At 35.4% G+C, this 18,073-nt stretch overlaps 1 protein-coding gene across 3 annotated transcripts in view; it reads left to right on the top strand.

Annotated features, from left to right (window-relative positions):
- CRPPA (CDP-L-ribitol pyrophosphorylase A) overlaps positions 1-18,073 on the top strand; it is a 134,204-nt gene that overhangs the window by 98,651 nt on the left and 17,480 nt on the right. Inside the window, exon 11 of one of the 3 annotated variants that reach the window (XM_067291627.1) lies at positions 7,172-7,351. The exons of the other annotated variants lie outside the window; for them this stretch is intronic. Coding sequence (XP_067147728.1) covers positions 7,172-7,177 — 6 coding nt within the window. The 3' untranslated portion in view covers positions 7,178-7,351. Of the gene's footprint in view, positions 1-7,171; positions 7,352-18,073 lie in introns of those variants that run through there. 3 annotated transcript variants of the gene reach the window in all.

The raw sequence follows: 18,073 nt of genomic DNA on the forward strand, positions 1-18,073 counted from the left end.
ACTTGCCAGGCTAATTAGGGATGCAAAAGGTCGGATTCACTTTGGGTAGGAATGTTGAACAAAATAGCTCAGAGTGCGCTAATTTATAGCATGTGCTTTATCATTCAGTATGTTAGTGTTGATTACTCTTGGCTATGATGTTGGTCCAATATACTCCTTTTGTTACTTTGATTTTTATCGTTGGTAGCAGCATGATTATTATTCTACAAGCTTTTTGTAAGCAAGTAGATATCCTTTCCTATTCTGAACAGAAGCTGCACGCTGCATTTAGTCCAAATGTATGTCATCTCTAGGATTCAGCTTCATTTGGTAACCAAGGTAAGTACAAGAAGTATGTAAAACTAACCAAAAGCTTTCTGACTTAAATGTAGAATGTTTTTGGTTGGGTAAGGTTAGGAGAAACTATCTTAGGTCAAAAGAACCACTGCTTTTCTAAGATGCTGGAATGGTCTGTAGGAGTGAATGAGTATTTATGTCATCTGCTAAGTGGGTAATCGAAAAAGAGGTGGTTAAGACTCCATTATGGCTTTCCTTAACTACCCTGTTGGGCACTTCTTAGTGAGAATGTTGAGTTACAAACTGTTTCAAGAACAAAAAAATAAAGACCTTGCTTCTAATAACTTTCAGTTAGATCAACTCAATAATGAATTTATTTGACGTGAACTGGAGAAAAAAGTATTTTTCCTAATATTTTCTATTTTTTTCTAATATGTCATCAACTTTTCTAAAAGTATTATTTTCTTAAGAGTAATCCTGCTGAAAAAGTATTCCATTAGATCTGTGATCTAAAAGCATATTCTACCTGTAAGAAATTGTATACAGTGTTTTGTAATTATCGTGGTTCTACTTAGTTACTCATCTTTGACAATCTTCACCAACGATGGCAGGGATGTTCCAAAAAATTGTGTAATAGCAACACAAAGTTGAATGGGCTTGAGAGTACGTATTTAGTGAAAGTGCTTCCTATCTGTACAAAGAATTTAGAAAATTAATTGCCACATTAGAAGATGTGAAATCAATTCTGTGTTCTAAATCAGGCAAAGATTTGAATTTACATCTCATGAAGATACCTAGGGATTCTTTCCGATAAAAAAGAATAATTTAAAAAAAAAATGGGGAAAAATTATAGGACTACCAGGTGCAAAAGGTACTTAGTTTCAAGCACTGGTTGCAAAATGGAATTGATTATGTAATAAGTTTTGAGAGGGCTTAAGTCTCACTGTTTCTTTGGCATTTGTTACTACTTTGCTTTTGTGGCTCATTGGTTGGAGAACTCTCTGCTGTGAATTCCATCCCCACCCTCCTCTTTCTCAACATGCACTTTAACTGAAACTTAAAGATTTTTTTTTACTGGTGACAGTGCTTGTCAACATGCACACTTTTCCTTGCTATGGACAGCTGCAGGATATCAGAGGGACCAGTGTGACCATTTCTGTGTTTTGTCCTAGGCGGTCTGACAATTAAGCAGGGAAATTCTGAGCCTGTGAAGATATTTTGTCTACTTAGTAAGCAAAAACTTGTTAAAATTGTAATTGACCACAACAGATTAATAAACCATACCTTTTGGAAAAGTATTCAAGCTATGCACGAAGACAGTTCTCCAATTAAGAAAGGAATTTTCTTTTTTGTATAGTTTTCTTAGCAGATGAAAGTAGATTTACAGTATGCAGTGTGCTTTGAGCTGTGTGGTTTGTTCACTGACTTAGCAAATACTTGTAGCCTATCCTAACATTGTTTTATGAAAAATGAGCAAAATCCTGTTTTTTCCATTGATTAAGTGTACTTTCTTATGTGTCAGGTTATCATCATCTTTTCTATCCCCTAAAAGAGATCCTTAATAAGGTCCATGCAGATGGAGACTCCCCCCGCCAGTATGACCCAGGAGTTAAGCTGAATGTGGGATTGGAAGATACAGTAAATACGTTTTATTTTAAATTCTTCTTTCCCACTTTTTTTTTAATGAGGAAAGTAAACTACATCCTGTAATATCAGTAGAAACTTGCTCGGTCATAGTGTCTTCTCATAGCTACCACTTCTTATACTTGATTAAATGTGAAGGGTGAAATCATTTGCTGTTTGCAAAGCTCCCATAAAATTGAAAGAGTCAAGATTCACCCCAAATCCTAACTCAAGTTTCTTATAGGCAGAGTTGGTAACATGGCCCATAATTAAATTGCCAGCTACTTATTACAGGAAGTATTTTCCAGTTGCTTGCAACTCTGCCAGATTTTAACTATTTGTGCTGACATTTCCCATGGCCACTTTATTCTTTAGGATGATTTTTTTTTTTGTTTTAGAAAGTCTCAGGAAGAATGGGTCACCTGTTTTGAAGAATAAGCAGACATGGGGAAAAAAAATTTCATGCACATTTTAAAACAAAATAAGTCTTCAAGTCATTTTTCTAGTGAGAGTAGGAATGCTTCACTGCTGGGGCCTGACAGCTGGGAGTTGGAGGGGTGTCATGGGATATCAGGAATATCTTTTCCTGTTTTTCTGTAAATGTTAACTGAAATTTAGCCAATGCAGCCATATAAAAATTCTCTTGTACATACATTGTTGATGCTAGGGAAAACTTGAGGGCTGCAGTTTCTAGACATTCATCTGCACTGATCATGCTTTATTGTTCCTAGGTTCCAACTGTTCCTTATGGCTATCATTTCCAGAAAGCCTTTGAATAGGCCCTACCCATTTGTTTTTTGTTTTTTTAGGGAACACATTGCAGCTCAGCATTTGTTGCTGTTGCCCCACGTGTGATAGTTGAGGTTGAATGATTTTCCTGTGCTCATAATCCACCTCAGCCTGGACATCTGGTGTCAAGAAGTGAGAATAAGGGGTATACAGCCTAGTTTTAGTTGGAGGAAGAGAGTAAAAACAAGGAAGAAGTGAATGTTGCAGGTAGACAGAAGGCTCAGAGTAATCAGTGAACTTAGCTTTTTATGGGTCCAGCACAGGTGTAGTAGATCATGGGGTCCCACAGTCATTTTACCACTCCTGTTAGTCTGTAGCACTAGATAATCAGTCTATTTTCAGTGCATTCCTGGTGGGTCATGTGGGACAAAAAAGTGAGTGATCATATGGTTCTTAATACAATGATATGGTATTAAACTGCTTTTTATAAAAGGCACCTAAAATAGGGTTAGTGGAGAAACCTTATTTGTTGTAGTTCCTACTTCTGAATGAAGTCTTTGGAGTCTTAACACTTTCTAACAAAGCTTTTTAAATAGAAAATGGATATGGTAAACATTATTTTTCCTCCAAATTTTCTCAGAAGCGATCTAATGTAAAATTAATCATAAATCTAGAGGAGCTGGCTCAATTAAATGTAGATCACTGCCCACAACTCTTCCACAAAGAATAGGAAAGGCATTTCAATATCTCTGTAATCTCAGAATGTGAGAAGGCTATTTTACTCTTACTGACAGAATTTGGAAACTCTATCAATAAGTACTTCATAAATATAGATGAAAAACTAGTCATGTTTTTAATCTTCTTTCTAGAAGATCTAAAGCATTTAAATTTAAATTTGCAGTTCAGATGATGTATCCCTGCTTGGCAATCGTAAAATAGGCCTTCTTTTTAATATTCACTTCAGGGATGTAACGAGCAAAATAAGATTAAAGACATGATTTTAAAATAAGATATGAAGTGTCTGAGGATTGTGCTTTGTAGGCATGTTTGGAAATATTTGGTCTAATCTACTGAGACAATGTTTTACTACATATAAAAGATATTTTAAAGATGTGATGTAGGACAGTGAATGTGCCTTTTTTATAAACGTGTTTTATCCAGTAAGAAGCAAGGACTGTCTTGAAAAGATGGATTTATTATCATGACCATAATATAAATCAAGGAAAAAATAATACAACACAAGACAGCTGGAAGGGTTAATCACTGCAGTCCAGAGGTGAATTATTTATTTACCAATGAAGTTTTGTAATGAAGACTGGATTTTTTTTAACTGACTGACTATAAAATAGTGTTGATTTGCAGTCCCTGCAGCATAAATAGTACATTTCTTCATCAGTCAGCAATACTTTTATTACTATAATTATACTCAGAGGCAATAGGATTTTAGGCATCTGATTTTATCCAGATGATAATTATGTATTTATTACCAAAGTTTCTAATGTTTATTTTGATACAAGACATTCCTACGCATGCTCATGCGTGCAGGAACACTCGAGACCTACCAGGAGCTAGGAATGTATGCTATATTGAAGAAACATGGTGAGTTCATGTTGTTCTTTCAATGGGTCAAAATTCTCACTTTTCAACTATGGTTATTTGCTAGATGGATTAAAATATTTAGTTATTATTAACAATGTCTTTCAATGATGAACTATTGAAGTGTAAAGTAGGAGGAATTGCAAAGTTCTGTAGTGCTCAAGCTGTCAGATGTACTTGGAATGACCAGAGATGCAGATCATATTTTAGTTATGCCATCTTTCTCACCAGCTAGAGATTATCAGCATCTTTCAGTAGAGAAGAAACTAGAATGTAATGTTTTTAACATAAGCAAATACAGAAGAAAAAACTGTAGTAACAATTAAAGTAGCAGAAAAGAGTCTTAGAAGTCAGAAAGAAAAGTCTTCTCTTTGAAATTCTTTTTGAAATTGGCCTGCCAAGATCCTTAAATTCTGGGCTGTTGCCTACCCTGAAATCAGCATCAGTATCAAGTTAGTAAATTGTTGGTGGCTTTAGCTGAGCCATTTTGGTTTTTTGGACTACGCTCATTGAAAACAAGGTGCAATGATGAATAACAGTTCTTGAAAATCAAGTGAAGTTAATGCCCACTAAATCTCTACACAGACGCTTTCTTTCAGAATTATAGTGGCCAAGGGCAGAGGAGTGGGATGCATGTGGATTCACAGCTTTAGTTCACAAGATCTTAGTGTGATTCTGCCCTTTTCTCCAAGAGTATTTTAGAGCTTTTAAGTTTATTTTGCCTGTCTACTAATTTCATTCCTCTTGGGTTTTTTTAACTTTTCATTCTTAGATTTTCCTTCCCATTCCCTAGGACAGATAAGTAGCCTTCCAAATAGCTTTTTATGTGTTTAAATATCTGACTAGACTTCTGTTTTCAAAAAGATACATATATATATAATAATTCCAATAGAATATATATATATATTAATGCTTTCATTGCCAGTGAACACTATTTATGAGCTATTCACAGAATGATTTATCTGTTTTCAAGTATCAACAAGCTATCAGGTAGAGAAAGAAGCATATTTATGCTCCTTTCTTTGCATCTGTGATTGATGACAGGACCACTGAGGCCATGCTCTGTTTGGGGGAATACGTTCTAGGAAATGCTGTGTCTGGCCAGGTCTTGAGATACAGATCTTAGTCTCTCTGTCATCTTTTGTGAGACAGTTTGAGGGGAGTGAACACACAGGATCAGACTGAAAGAAAGAGAAAGGGGAGGGGGGGATTCTTCATCCTAAGCTTGACATAGAGGAAAGATTCTACCTTATGGTGAACTTTTAGTTTGAATAGTTTGTTTTTATCTTGTGCTATTTTGATTTATTCAGTCTTGTTGATATTCCACAATCATGGTCTTTAACGAAAACGCTACTATTTTGAAATATAGTTTCTATTGTGGCACCCATACTAATACTGCACTATTTCAGTGTTTGTTTTGGTTCCTTTTTCTACTATATACAAATGTATATTAACTGTGCGGTTTTGGTTAATTATATTCAAGAAAGCTGAATTTCAACTAGACGGGGTAGGAGCCTGGAGCCTAGGAGACCTCCTAGGAGATTGGAGGTTTTGTCTGCACATCTGGTTGCGAGAAGCAGGGTGTAGCGAGTGTTAAGGTCCATGCTGCCATAGTAATTGTACTTCAGTATTTTGGCAAGCTTGTCTGTGGATAACTCTAGTACAGCCGTAGTACAGTGCAGCCTGTTTTAAAGACCTTGACTCATTTAGCTAAGAAAAACAAAACTTCAGAGCAAAAATAAAGATTTTTGGAAAACAAATGTGGGGTAAATGAGGAAAAAGAAGCACTTAAACTATTTAAGTTCAGTGATATAATAACAAACAAGTGTAACTAGTAATGAACAAACTCTTAGAATAACAGTATTGGCATTCTGAAACATACTGCCAATGGCAAGATAAAGGGAAGAAACTCAACTACTTTTTTTAAAAACTTCATGAATTTCTGAATAGCAGCGAGTGTGCTTGTCATTTCAGTAGCAAGAGTCTGGACTAGAGGACCTTGGAGATTTCCTCCAGTCTTATGCTTCTATTTAAGAAAATAGAATTCCCCACAGCTATGCAATTATGAAACTGATTGTGCCAGACTAATCATATTTCACTGAATAGGCATGTTAAAAACTGTTTCTCAATGTCTAATGGAGATTTTCAGTGGAGACCTAATTATAAAAATAGTTCCAGTGTCACTTAACTAAGTTCTGCAATGATGATGGTATATCCTATTCAAAAGCAAAAACCTGCTGTGCTTGCAGACTGCTTGATAATAGTGTCAAAATTGAGATTAGTGCAGTAAAGTTCTTAATTTCAGAGATATTAGAGAGTTCATTAGTAATGGTAACAACATTCTGATGCAAGATTATGAAGGTGAAATAAAGCAGTGTCAGGGCTGTTTACTCCTTTAAATTTGCTAAGTAAAAATATAAAACCCGAGTCCATTAAAATAAATATGCAGATATACTAAAATTTGCAAGAATAAGAAGCTTCTTCCTTAAATATACTAAATATAAATAAATATCCTAATGATGTTTCCTGGACATTTTTACTGCAAAACTGTGTTTTTATACTGTGATGCACCAGAACATGGCTTGGACAAGTTTGTTTGCTATTCATGGATGATTTAGGCTGGCAAAATATAAATGTTTTCAGACCACTTCTACTGCTTGATCCACCTAGAGGGCGGAGCTACAAATGGGAATCTGTCTTTCCAAAATAATCAACTGGTATTAGCATCGTAATAAGTTAGACATAGCTGACAAATGTTAAGTATCTTAACAGTATTTTGCCATTCTGTGCTTTTGTAAGTTTTAACATTTGCATAACAAATGGAATAATTGCATATTTTATTGCTGCATATGAAATATTTTGCCAAGATGTTCTGCTCTTAACATCATAGACTAAATCAGCTAGAGTTTTGCCACTGATTTTAATGCCAGTCATTACTGTCCCTCAGGTATAAAGTTCATTGGAGGTTTGACATGTCGTCTGAATGCAGTTTCAATACCTGATTGTATCATATCCTATTACTTCATGTAAGAAAAGGATATTCTCTGTATAGAGTTATGTGTAGTTGTTGTATTTATGCTCTTATGTTTCTATTCTCATTACTCCATTTTAATAATAAAAATACAAATAAAAATGGGATTACATAGTACATGTCTTAATTTCTTAATAGTATTTTTTCGCTAATGAGCTTGGACTCCTTGCAAATTGATATATGAACTTGGATTCCTTGCGTGTGTGTATGTATGTATAAATATATTTATATGTAGCAAATATATATTTTATGCTTCTTTTATATTAAAATGTCTATTGTAGCTGTGCCTAGAATAATAACCACCTGATGTTATGAAAGATAGCTTGTGCTGCACCACCTGTTAGAAAACTGTGTGTGTGTACATTAGCACTCAAAAACCCTGAATGTTTAAAAGAACTGATAAACTGTGACCAATATTTTAGTTATTTATAATATGAAATGTTAAAATGAATTATGAAATATGAACTGGTGTATTTTTAAAGTTTATATGTTGGATTGTTTCGCCAGGGTTTTCACCATAAATTGACATTGTCTTACTGAATTATTTTTATCACTCTGAAATTTTAATTTAAATTTCATGATGGAATTTGCAGTGTGTATCACCAGAAGAGATATCACATCTTAGCCATCCATCTTTCTTTTTACAGTATGTAAAACAGTGAAGCATGCGCTGTGTTTAGTTCTTTACCAGGCTTCCTGACAGTTTTACAGCAAAATTGAACTTAGTTGGAATGTTTTATTCAGAGATGTCAGTCTTCAACATTCATGTGCTTCTCTTTTTCCTTCTGTCTTTTATGGGCTTTTTTAAAACTGGTCTTCATTTAGTGACAGATATCAGAAAATTTTGCTTTTATGGTGACATATTTTTCATAGTCTCAAAGGCTAATAAGAATTATGTCCATCAGCTTTTTTAGGTGTTGTCTGTATAACTTTTGTATGAAAACCATCTTTGAGATCTGTCTAACGCTCTAATTTATACTTTTGCAGAGTACATTTCAGATAGCAACAAATTAATGTAGACTGTTCTGACTTTATGAGTTTAGTAGCAGATATACTAGTAAATTTATTTCAAGCAAAAGAAGCTGAAGTTACAGTTGTGGGGTTTGTTTTTGTTTTTATACTGATAATCTGCTAGAAAGTATACTCTTCTCTTTAAAATGATTTAAAATAGAGGAATTACTCTTATTATGTTGTAAAACCTGTGTGTCATCAGAAACTCAGTATTGCATACTACACTGAGCATTTCTGTTAATCATCCAGTTGATATTAATGGAAATGAATGGACACAGTGCATTGAATCTTTCTACCAAAAAGAGGAATCCAGTGTTTTTTCAGAGTTGGCTATCATTTAGTTGCTCCTTTCCTGCTCAGTAATACTCTGACTTGTACTATTTTGAACTGCAAGCAGTTTACTTCAGAGATGGATTGTGCTTTTGAAGCAAGTCTCCTAGTTGCTTCATTTACCATGCTTCGAATCACATCACAGAGTTATTTTGGTGCAGCAGAACAAAATTTTATGTAAAACCAAAGACCTGCTCTAGGAGCATGCCTAGTGAGCTACAAATGCTAGTGGAGTGCCAAGGCTGTAGTGAGTAGACCACAATACTGCCAAAGTCTCCAGTATGTACACTGTGCATCTACCAGCAGAAGACTTTTGTAATGTCAAGAGCTCACACTCTTGCAGTTCTTGTCATGGTATGTAAAGACATGGACTTTCATACTGTTAAGCAGTTAAACTTCATGTGATTAACTCTTTGTAACCCATTCTCTAGTCCTTCATCTTTTACTGATACATCTGTTGTTCTCTGGGTACTTGCGGAAAGCTACGCGTGCAACTGCTGAAGAAGGTGGTCATTGCTGTTCCAAACCAGATATAAAGGCTCATGCACAACATCACCAACATTGTTTGGAGCACAACATGCAGCCTTAGGTGGGAATGTTGGTATCCAGTCTCTCTTGCAATCAATCAACTAAAAGCCATATTCTGTCTTGACACAGCATTTAGTAAGGATGTTGTTGAACTAGGAACATGCTCCATCATTGTGGAGGTGACCTCATCACCTATCAGTTTAAGATGAGTGCAGTGTTTCTAACACTAGAAATGAATATGTTTGATGGAGAAGAAGATACCAGCATTACCTTTGAGGACAAGGTCAGAGTCAAGGAAAACCTTAGTACTGTGTATTTCTTTGTGAAGCCTCCTCAGATGCCTCAGGATCTGCTTCAGGGTTGTACCAGCACTTGCAGGATGACGATGGCAGCCCTAGCAATTCATGTAATAACAGCTGCCCTGGGCAGGGTGGGACACTGAGGGACTGTGGATCCTCTCAACAGCACACACATCTTGGGAATCTGCAGGGGCCAGAGTACAGACGTCCCATATTCACACTGTTCAAAGAAATAGTGTTTTACAAAGTGCCCTCAGAGATCTTGATTATGATTTTGCCCACAGTGGCCTGGCTCTCCCCTTAGTGATTAGGCATTGATTAGTCAGATACAAGGGTCATGCAGTTTATGAGATGATAGCTAGTCTTTTGAACAGAGTTACAGGCACCTGAAATTTATTGCAAGTGTGGTGAAGTCATGATCCCAGCTCTTGGCAGAGGGCTTTGAGTGTGTATCTCTGCACCTAGAAGTTCTGCCCATATTGTGTATATCATCCCATGGCCCAAGGATGGTGCAGTCCCGTCTGGAACTTCTGATGGACTAGAGGCAAAGCAGCAGTGGTTGTAGAGAGTCCTAGAAGATGTTTGCCTCTCCCTACTCAGACTGAAGTGCCTCCAGGAGGTCTGAAGTCAGTTCACTTGGGATATCTTCATGGAATAACTACCATGGCTGCCATTCCTTCCTTATTGGTCATGGACAAAATAATGGTGCAAAGTCAGAACTGGGAGAAGACTCCTCAAGGCTCTGTGGTGGCACATATACACAAATAAGAACTGAAAGCCCTGAAACAGAAACAAGCCAGTCACAGGAAAAGAAACAGAAATAAGTCTTGACTCCATATATGAAGATTGTAAGGGAGATGCAGGTCACTTCTGCCACCTATCATCCTTTTGTCTGTCACATGTGATAAGGTTGTGATGCTTCCCAGAGTGTCCAATAGAAATGCCTTCTCCCTGGAAATCAAAGATTTATGGTATAGTTTTCCTTTGAACTGCTGAACATTTGATTCAGGATTCACAGTAGAGCTAGTCTGAAGTAAAATCCCCAAAATGTATATTATGTAGATGCAGGGTTCTCAGCAGCTACTGCATCATTCTGTTGATCTGCTCCTATTGTGCTGCCCTACTTGGTGAAGAAATCTGAGTTTAGGAACCCCCCTGTGCTACTCTTTACCTGTTAAACTGTTAGCCCAAGCCTTTCTATGCATGGACTTTAACCTATCTGCTCTCCTGCACGGGGAAGCATCACGCAATTCTCTCCTACAACAGCTACCACCATTCTTCCTCCCCAGGCAAGTCTTTCCTTTTCTCTTTTCAGTACCTATAACTGCCTTTTCCTTACTTTCACCTGCAGTAAGAGTATTCCTCTTGTAAGCAAATAGTCCCTTTCCCTAACTCCATTCAGCAATGGAATTACCTGTTACCTTTACTATTTACTCTATCTTCCTTTCTGTTATTTTCTTCCCCCTGCCCAAATGTCGCCACTCAGCTCCTATGCCTCTGGGCTACTCGTATTGGGGTCTGGAATGAGTCCCCTTTGGTTAAGTGAAGCCTAAACAGCCTGAATCTTGCTGGTGTGGAGGCCGCTGATGGGAGAAGACATCTACTCCAGTCAGACCCCGACTTGGCTCTTCTCCCTCCCTCCCTGCCTGCCGTACAAGTAGTCTGTCTCTCTCAGCAGCATTTGGTGCTTAAATAGTTGTTCTGTGACTCTTCCTAGAGATGCTGTGCCAGATGGAAGGATCTGCATATTGGATCCCTCTCACACTGGCTATTTATTTTTGGACTTGAATGCAAAATATACTCTAAATGAAAACAGTATTAAACACTTTGCATAGTGCACCTTTTAGCTCATTTATTCTTTTGCTAATTGCTTAAACTCTAGATCAAGCTTTTTATAATGTAAATAATAACTGCCAGCTCTCATTTTATTGCCTTTCATTGCTTCAGGCAAATGTATTATTTTGATATTTAAATAATTGGCAGCAGAAAGTTGCCAGTTACTAGAAATGTTACAACAGTGAATCATCAAGTCAGACAATCATTGAGAGAAAAAAAAAAAGGGAGAAGAGGGGTGGGGCTGAAAAAATGACCTCTGGAGGTTAGTTTATTCATGTCCCTTATCAAAAGCAAATATTAATAGTACTAAATCCTGAGCAAGCTGGTCCAAATAGGTAGCATTGCTCACATCCTGATAATTAGAACTATTTTCTGACGTTTCCTGAAGTGCAGTAAGCACTCTTCACTGAGCACATGCGGAGATTGGAGCCATTCTGCAGTGTGCCCGAGAGCAATGTGGTCCAAAGTAGAGCTGGTTGCTGTCCTTCCGTGTCGCTCACGTTCCTTTATACTGACGCAAGCAGCCAACACACAGCCAAGCTGTCTCACCGATGTCTGTGGTTAGGCTCACTACTGCTCACTACTTACAGGAGGGCAACACTGTGACTGGTAAAGGTACCATGCACCTAAAACTGAGTACAAAGCAAACTGTAATGGGAAATGTTGCACTAAGTTCAATTCAACATTAAAAAGTTATTTGCAGATAAGCTTTTTCTTTTGGTGGCAATGAACTTACTTGATTATTCTTTTCATAATTTTTTTTTTATAGACTGAAATGAAAAAAATTGTGGAAACAATAGGTATTATTAGTGCTAAGTAGTACTTTGGTTATTAAATGGGTAGGCCTTTATAGTTCAAAATGATGGGAATATACTTAACTTGAAAAATTTTTATCACAGTATGCATTAATAGATAAAGCTAAGTGGTGTTACCTAGTGATTTTGTACAGTTTTATACAGTCTGATTTTTGATTCTAATGCTCAGACTTCATAATGTGCTTTTCTTTTAAATTTAAGTACCTATCTAATAATCTATTCAAAGCAAATGATTGGTGACTTTCTAATTTTATGATCATTTATAAGCCTCATCTGTGAATAATGTATTCCATCAGCCATTGTCAAACAACTTCTCTGTAAGTGCCTTTTAAACTTTGTTTCAGTCTATCATGCTGAAATTTTTGCTGAAATCTCGTCATAGTGGAGACTGTACTCCACAAGCAAGGCTGTAACTGAAGTGCATCAGTACCTACTTTAACTTTACGGTCCAAGTTGAACATTACATATCCTGTCATGTTGATAGCACTGCTCAGACTTTTAAAGTACATCTTGTTGTTGCAGCAAACTTGACCTTTAGGCTTGGTTCCATTCTTGCACCGGTGTATGATCAGCTGAAAACCGTGTTACCCTGGTATAATGTTGGTGATGAGTGATGGCTTCCTCACACAGCTACTTGCATATAAAAATTAATTTGTTGCTATGGTAAATATACTCTCATATTCCAGGATTTTCATTGCAATTGAAAGAGAAAAACAAAAGTTTATTAATACAAAAAATGGGCTTACAGCATGCCTTTTTATTAATATATATACAATTACAAAACTATGATATGTTTATTAGCATCATAAGTGATTTTATATCAGGAACTTGAATTTCAGTCCATGTTAAAGTCAGTATAAAGAATTACCTTTTGTCTTAAATATTTGTACAGTATATTTTACACATTGATATTGTTTAGTATTCTCATTAATCCCTGGGTGAGTGGAATCATATATAGCGAGGTATAGAACTTTAAGCAAGCAACTTTTCAGCAGTACTATATCGTAAGGAACAGTAGGCTTCATAGCACTTGTACAGTAGGCTTTCATCACCTAATTGTTCTAGGCCTGTGGGTAAAATATTCCTTCTAGCACAAAATAAAATATAATATAACAGCAGCTCTCTGGTATGAGTGATCAAAAAAAGTAAGTGCTTCTTAAACCAAAGCAATATAAGACTGGGATATAGGAGAGGTTGTTTGCAAAAGATTTAATTGTGAGTGGACTTAGAAGTGATAAAACAATTGGAGTTTCTTTCCTCCAACTTTTAAAATACAGCAGGTATGTGTGCAATTTGAAAACTTGACTTTAGAAAATTGGATGTTATTTGAGTAAAGAAGATTTGTAGAGGGGGACTGAGTAGATGGAACAAGGAAACATCTCTTCATTAACAATAGTCTTCCCCTAAGTGAGGAACATCACTAGGTTCTGCCCTCACTCCCTGACTTCCCTTGCCATTTATGTTCCAGACAAATTGTTGCCAACTGGTACAAACTGGAAATACCTAATTGTAAGATACATTGAAGCTAAAATCAAAGATTCCTGAAGCCTGTTGGTTCTTAGTTTCTCTTTCCTTTTACCTTCCTTTGCACTGACAGGTATCCCTGTGAGTTTTGTGTGAAAGTTCAGCCATACAGTAAGTGAAGCAACTTTACTTAAGTGCTCCAGGGAAGGTGGAATTATAAGTATGCTGCCACTTGAAATTCCACTTTGTGTTAGCAGTGCTGAGAGAGAAGAATTTTAAAGGTATTAAAATTCTGAGGCATTGCTCAGAAAACACTCAAGCGTAAAAGCAGCACGTGATTGCTCACCTTTATAGGTTAGAGCACCATATTATTAGAAGGCAGGCAAAAAATGGCAAAGTCTTTGAACTATTTATATCTACTAATATGCATATTTTCTGTCTAGTGCCAGGCACTTCTTGACTATTACAAGCTGTTAGTTTAAGTACTCCCAGGAATATGAGCTCAAGAATATTTATTTTGTTGCATGTTTGACTTCATTAAGTGTTTCAAATACACAACTAGAATAGCCTATGCGGTAATTATGGTGTTCCTGGGGGGAGAAAAAAAACCCTATGAAAAAAAGCAAACTAAAAAAATCAGCTCTGCTTCAGAGAATGAAAAGAAGTTAATATGATACTGCATAGCTAAAATCACCTAATATATACAGTAGTAGAATTTTTGCATACTAGAAGTGGACAGTTATTTATTCAGAAGTACACCAAAGTAGAGGGGTTTTTTTTATGTAGTTTGGTAATAAACTATAGTCTTCAGGCTCATCTAGGCTCTTCCTGCTTTGCCTGTACTTGAGTAAGTAAAATTACTATTGCCACAATCTCTTCCTATTTCCTTATTTTGCTATTGTTATTTAAAATAAAATCTTTTGTAGCTATATATCTTTCATCACCAAAGGATCTGGGAGCTGCTTATATTACACAGAAGGGTACGACCTTTGTTTTAAACTAATTCATATATTTTGTCATATCAAATTATTCCATAGGATTTTTTATGGATTATCTGTGAGTTTGTATCAGCTCAGTGTGTTCATTGTTTATCTGTAACAGTTCAGTTGTTTACCTCCTCCTCCAAATACTTTCACCAACAGCTATGATTTTGGACATAAATATTGACAAGTGAATCCTTATAATCCTTATCCATTATAAAGTTGACTTTATTCCTGTTGTAAATTATTCATCTATTAACTTATTTTGTGTATAAGCACATACACATGGATGTATGTATTATCCTTTTCAATAAATTCAACTGTCACTCAATCACTGTTTATATATGTACCCCAGGAGGCTGTAGTTCTCCACAGTAACTTTCAACTCCTTTCAAAGAAGTTAAGCTATGAAAGAATACTTCTGACTGGTACACAAGCCAGATTTCTCACTTTTTTATGTTGCTTTTGGAATCTGACTCCTACGTTTATTTAGGTAATTGGATTATACTCTTTACCCATTTAAGCTATACGTATTGTTCTACCCTCAGTTTTTCATTCTTTAATTTTCATGTGATGTCTCAAACCATAGATGCAAAGCAGGATTTTCAAAAGGGATTTGATTTATGAGAGTACAGAACAGACTATTAGCAGAAGTTATGAACAAAACAGACTTTGGGTAAACACAATGTCATTCATGCGGATGTTTCTATTTGGTGATGTAACATTTGAAAATACAACAGAAGTCATTATGGAAGATGTTTTTCCGTTTTTATCCAGACTGTTTTAAAATATGTTTGAAGTAGAGTTCCTTATCAATGACACTTAGTGTTGTGGATAAAGCCAATAACAGATTTAGCATCCTAGCTTAAGTACAGTGGGAACATGTTTGTGATAAATGAGCAATTCATATCAGAAATCTTATAATTTTCTGAGAAAGCTGATGAATATGGAACACTGTTGTAGAGTCCTGCAAAGCACTTGGCAAAAGTTATCCTCAGTTACTACACCCAAGTCTGTGGTTGCAGTTCTCATTTCTATGACTTCACAGTGTATATATTGACTTACTGTAAGGTTGGTGGAATTTATTATTACCAACAGTGTTTGCTGGTACTGTATTTTTTTACCCAGAAGCTTTGAGGTTTTGTTGATGGTAAATCTGGGATGTTTGTTTCTACCTAAGGTGGGACTGACAAACTGCGCAATCACTAAAGAATCTGTTAGAGTGCCTTGTGATGCTTTTTTTCTTTACAGTTCTTGCAGGAGAAGGAATTGATTATAAAATAAGCTTTAGAAATTTCACTAATAATTCTTTCTGTAATTGCAAAGTACATAGGGTATACAGTTTGTATAATAAAGTCTTACCTAGATACAAGAATTCATAGACTAGTTTTTTAATGAATGCATATACATACGTGTCTTGAATTTTGATTCTTTCATCATGAATTAGCACTGTTTTGTAAATTTGGACCTTTGGAAATATTGGTTTCAGCTTCTTAATTTTGAGGTTCTGGGAACATATAGATACTTATACAGAGTTAATAAGTTAACAATCAGTTCATTACATGGAGTGCTAGCAAAATCTTACAATCATGCAGTACCTCTGCTTTGTAATGTTGTTTATGAGAATATTTTATAGTTGTTTTTGTCTGAACTGAGTTTTTGTTTTTGTAACAGGGTAGGAAATTGAAAATTAACTTATAATAACTGTCATTATAAATGGCCTCAAGGTTCTGGATAAAAGTAATGTTCTGGAGTTGACTTGCAATGATGTCATTCACAATAAATATGTAGACATGTTTTCCTTATTTTTAAGTGTATTTTCTATTTTATATTGGTAATATAATCCAGGCATTTCAGTCCAAATAGTACTTCTTGGGTGGTAAAACTCAGTAGATATTTAGTCTCATGCTTTATAAAGCTACTAGAGGCAAATTATAATTGAAATACACTGCCTGTCATAACTTATTACAGCTTATATATTATCTATTTTGTGAATACAGTTTTAATTCCTTTAAATACATACAAAAGTCAAAATAGAAGGTAACATCACAGCAGCCAATGCTAGGACTTAAAAAATTGTAGGATCCATGTGGCTTTCTCAGAACATTATCAATTAAGCCCTTGAGTAAAGGATTCCTTTTATTGACTGACTTGGCTTTAGAGCTCCCAGTGTTTACTGACTGCAGACTGTGGATTACACAATCATTGTTGGCTGCCGTGTATATTTACTTAAAATGATGATAGCTGCAGAAACTTATACAAAACTCTCTAAATTCATTGCTTCCCAAAATGAATCCTAATGTCATTAAGTAAATTGAGAAATGTTTTGGGAAAGAGGATTTTGGCCTTACTACATTTTGTTTCATAAATAGCTCTGCACTTTAAAATACGTGCTTTTTGATATTTGGTTTGAATTTTAAAGATGGAAAACTTCTTGATTAATCATTTTAATTGTCATTACAGAATTATTTATATTGCCCCTAATTGAAATTTATGATACACTGGTGGAAACCGCAGATCTTTTTTTTCTTCTTATGCAACCATATTTTTTCTTTTGAATTTAGATTGGACAAATTAATTTTAGTATTTGCTCATATGGTTCTGAGACTGGTCATAAACAAGCACACAAAAATTAAAATTGAAAATTTAGATTTCCATCCTACTAATACAATCCTATAGATTATATTTAAAATATTTGAAAAAATAGGAAAAATAATTTGGATATTCTACTATCACTCAGAATAACATCCTAGCTGTGTTGTAAAAGCACTACGATTAAGAAAGACTGAATGATTCTGTTTTGTATAAAAGCAAAATCTGAATATTGAAAATTTGATTTTTGAATTCTTTAAAGGGAAAAAATAAACTGATTGTTTATATTTTCCAGCATGTTGTTAAGGAGAACAGGAAAGCACAAAGCCTCATCTCTGAAAGTGTTTCAAAACTTCAAGGGGAGTAGAAGACAGGAAGTTTTCTTCTAAGCATTTCTATTATGCTGTGCAGTTTATGCAAAAATATGTGCTGCAAAATCAGTATTATAAGAAAAGTAAAATGATAGAGACATGAAGACGAGAATTTTTCAGACGAGTATTAGGCTGAAAACTTTCAGAAATCTTTTCTGCTAATGTTATATCTGGTTAAAAGAAAGGATATGTGGAAACCAGTGGGAAATAATCAGCAAGTAGTAACTGAGAGAATGAGGGTTTGTAAATCCCATTTTTGGAATGGAGCTAGTACGTAGACACTCTCAAGTAAAAGACAGTTTGTGTTTTGTTAATGGGTCTTGAAGATAAAGCATAAGTTATTAGTAGATTTGTCTGACGGGTAGAATGGAATCTCACTTTGAGCATAGAAAAAGGTATTCAGTAGCACTGTTAATGCAAAAGTTCTTAAAAGGTAAATATTAAAAAAAAATAGAAAGTTAATCTCAGTAGTTAATGTGAAGTGGACATGGCTGAGACTAATAATGTTAAGAAATGAAGTTGTGGCATGTACATAGTGCTGTAAACATAGTTCTGCTCACTGAATAGACAGCAGATTTATGGAAGTAGAGCA

Source organism: Apteryx mantelli, chromosome 2 (genome assembly GCF_036417845.1).
Source record: "Apteryx mantelli isolate bAptMan1 chromosome 2, bAptMan1.hap1, whole genome shotgun sequence".
NCBI lineage: Eukaryota > Metazoa > Chordata > Aves > Apterygiformes > Apterygidae > Apteryx > Apteryx mantelli.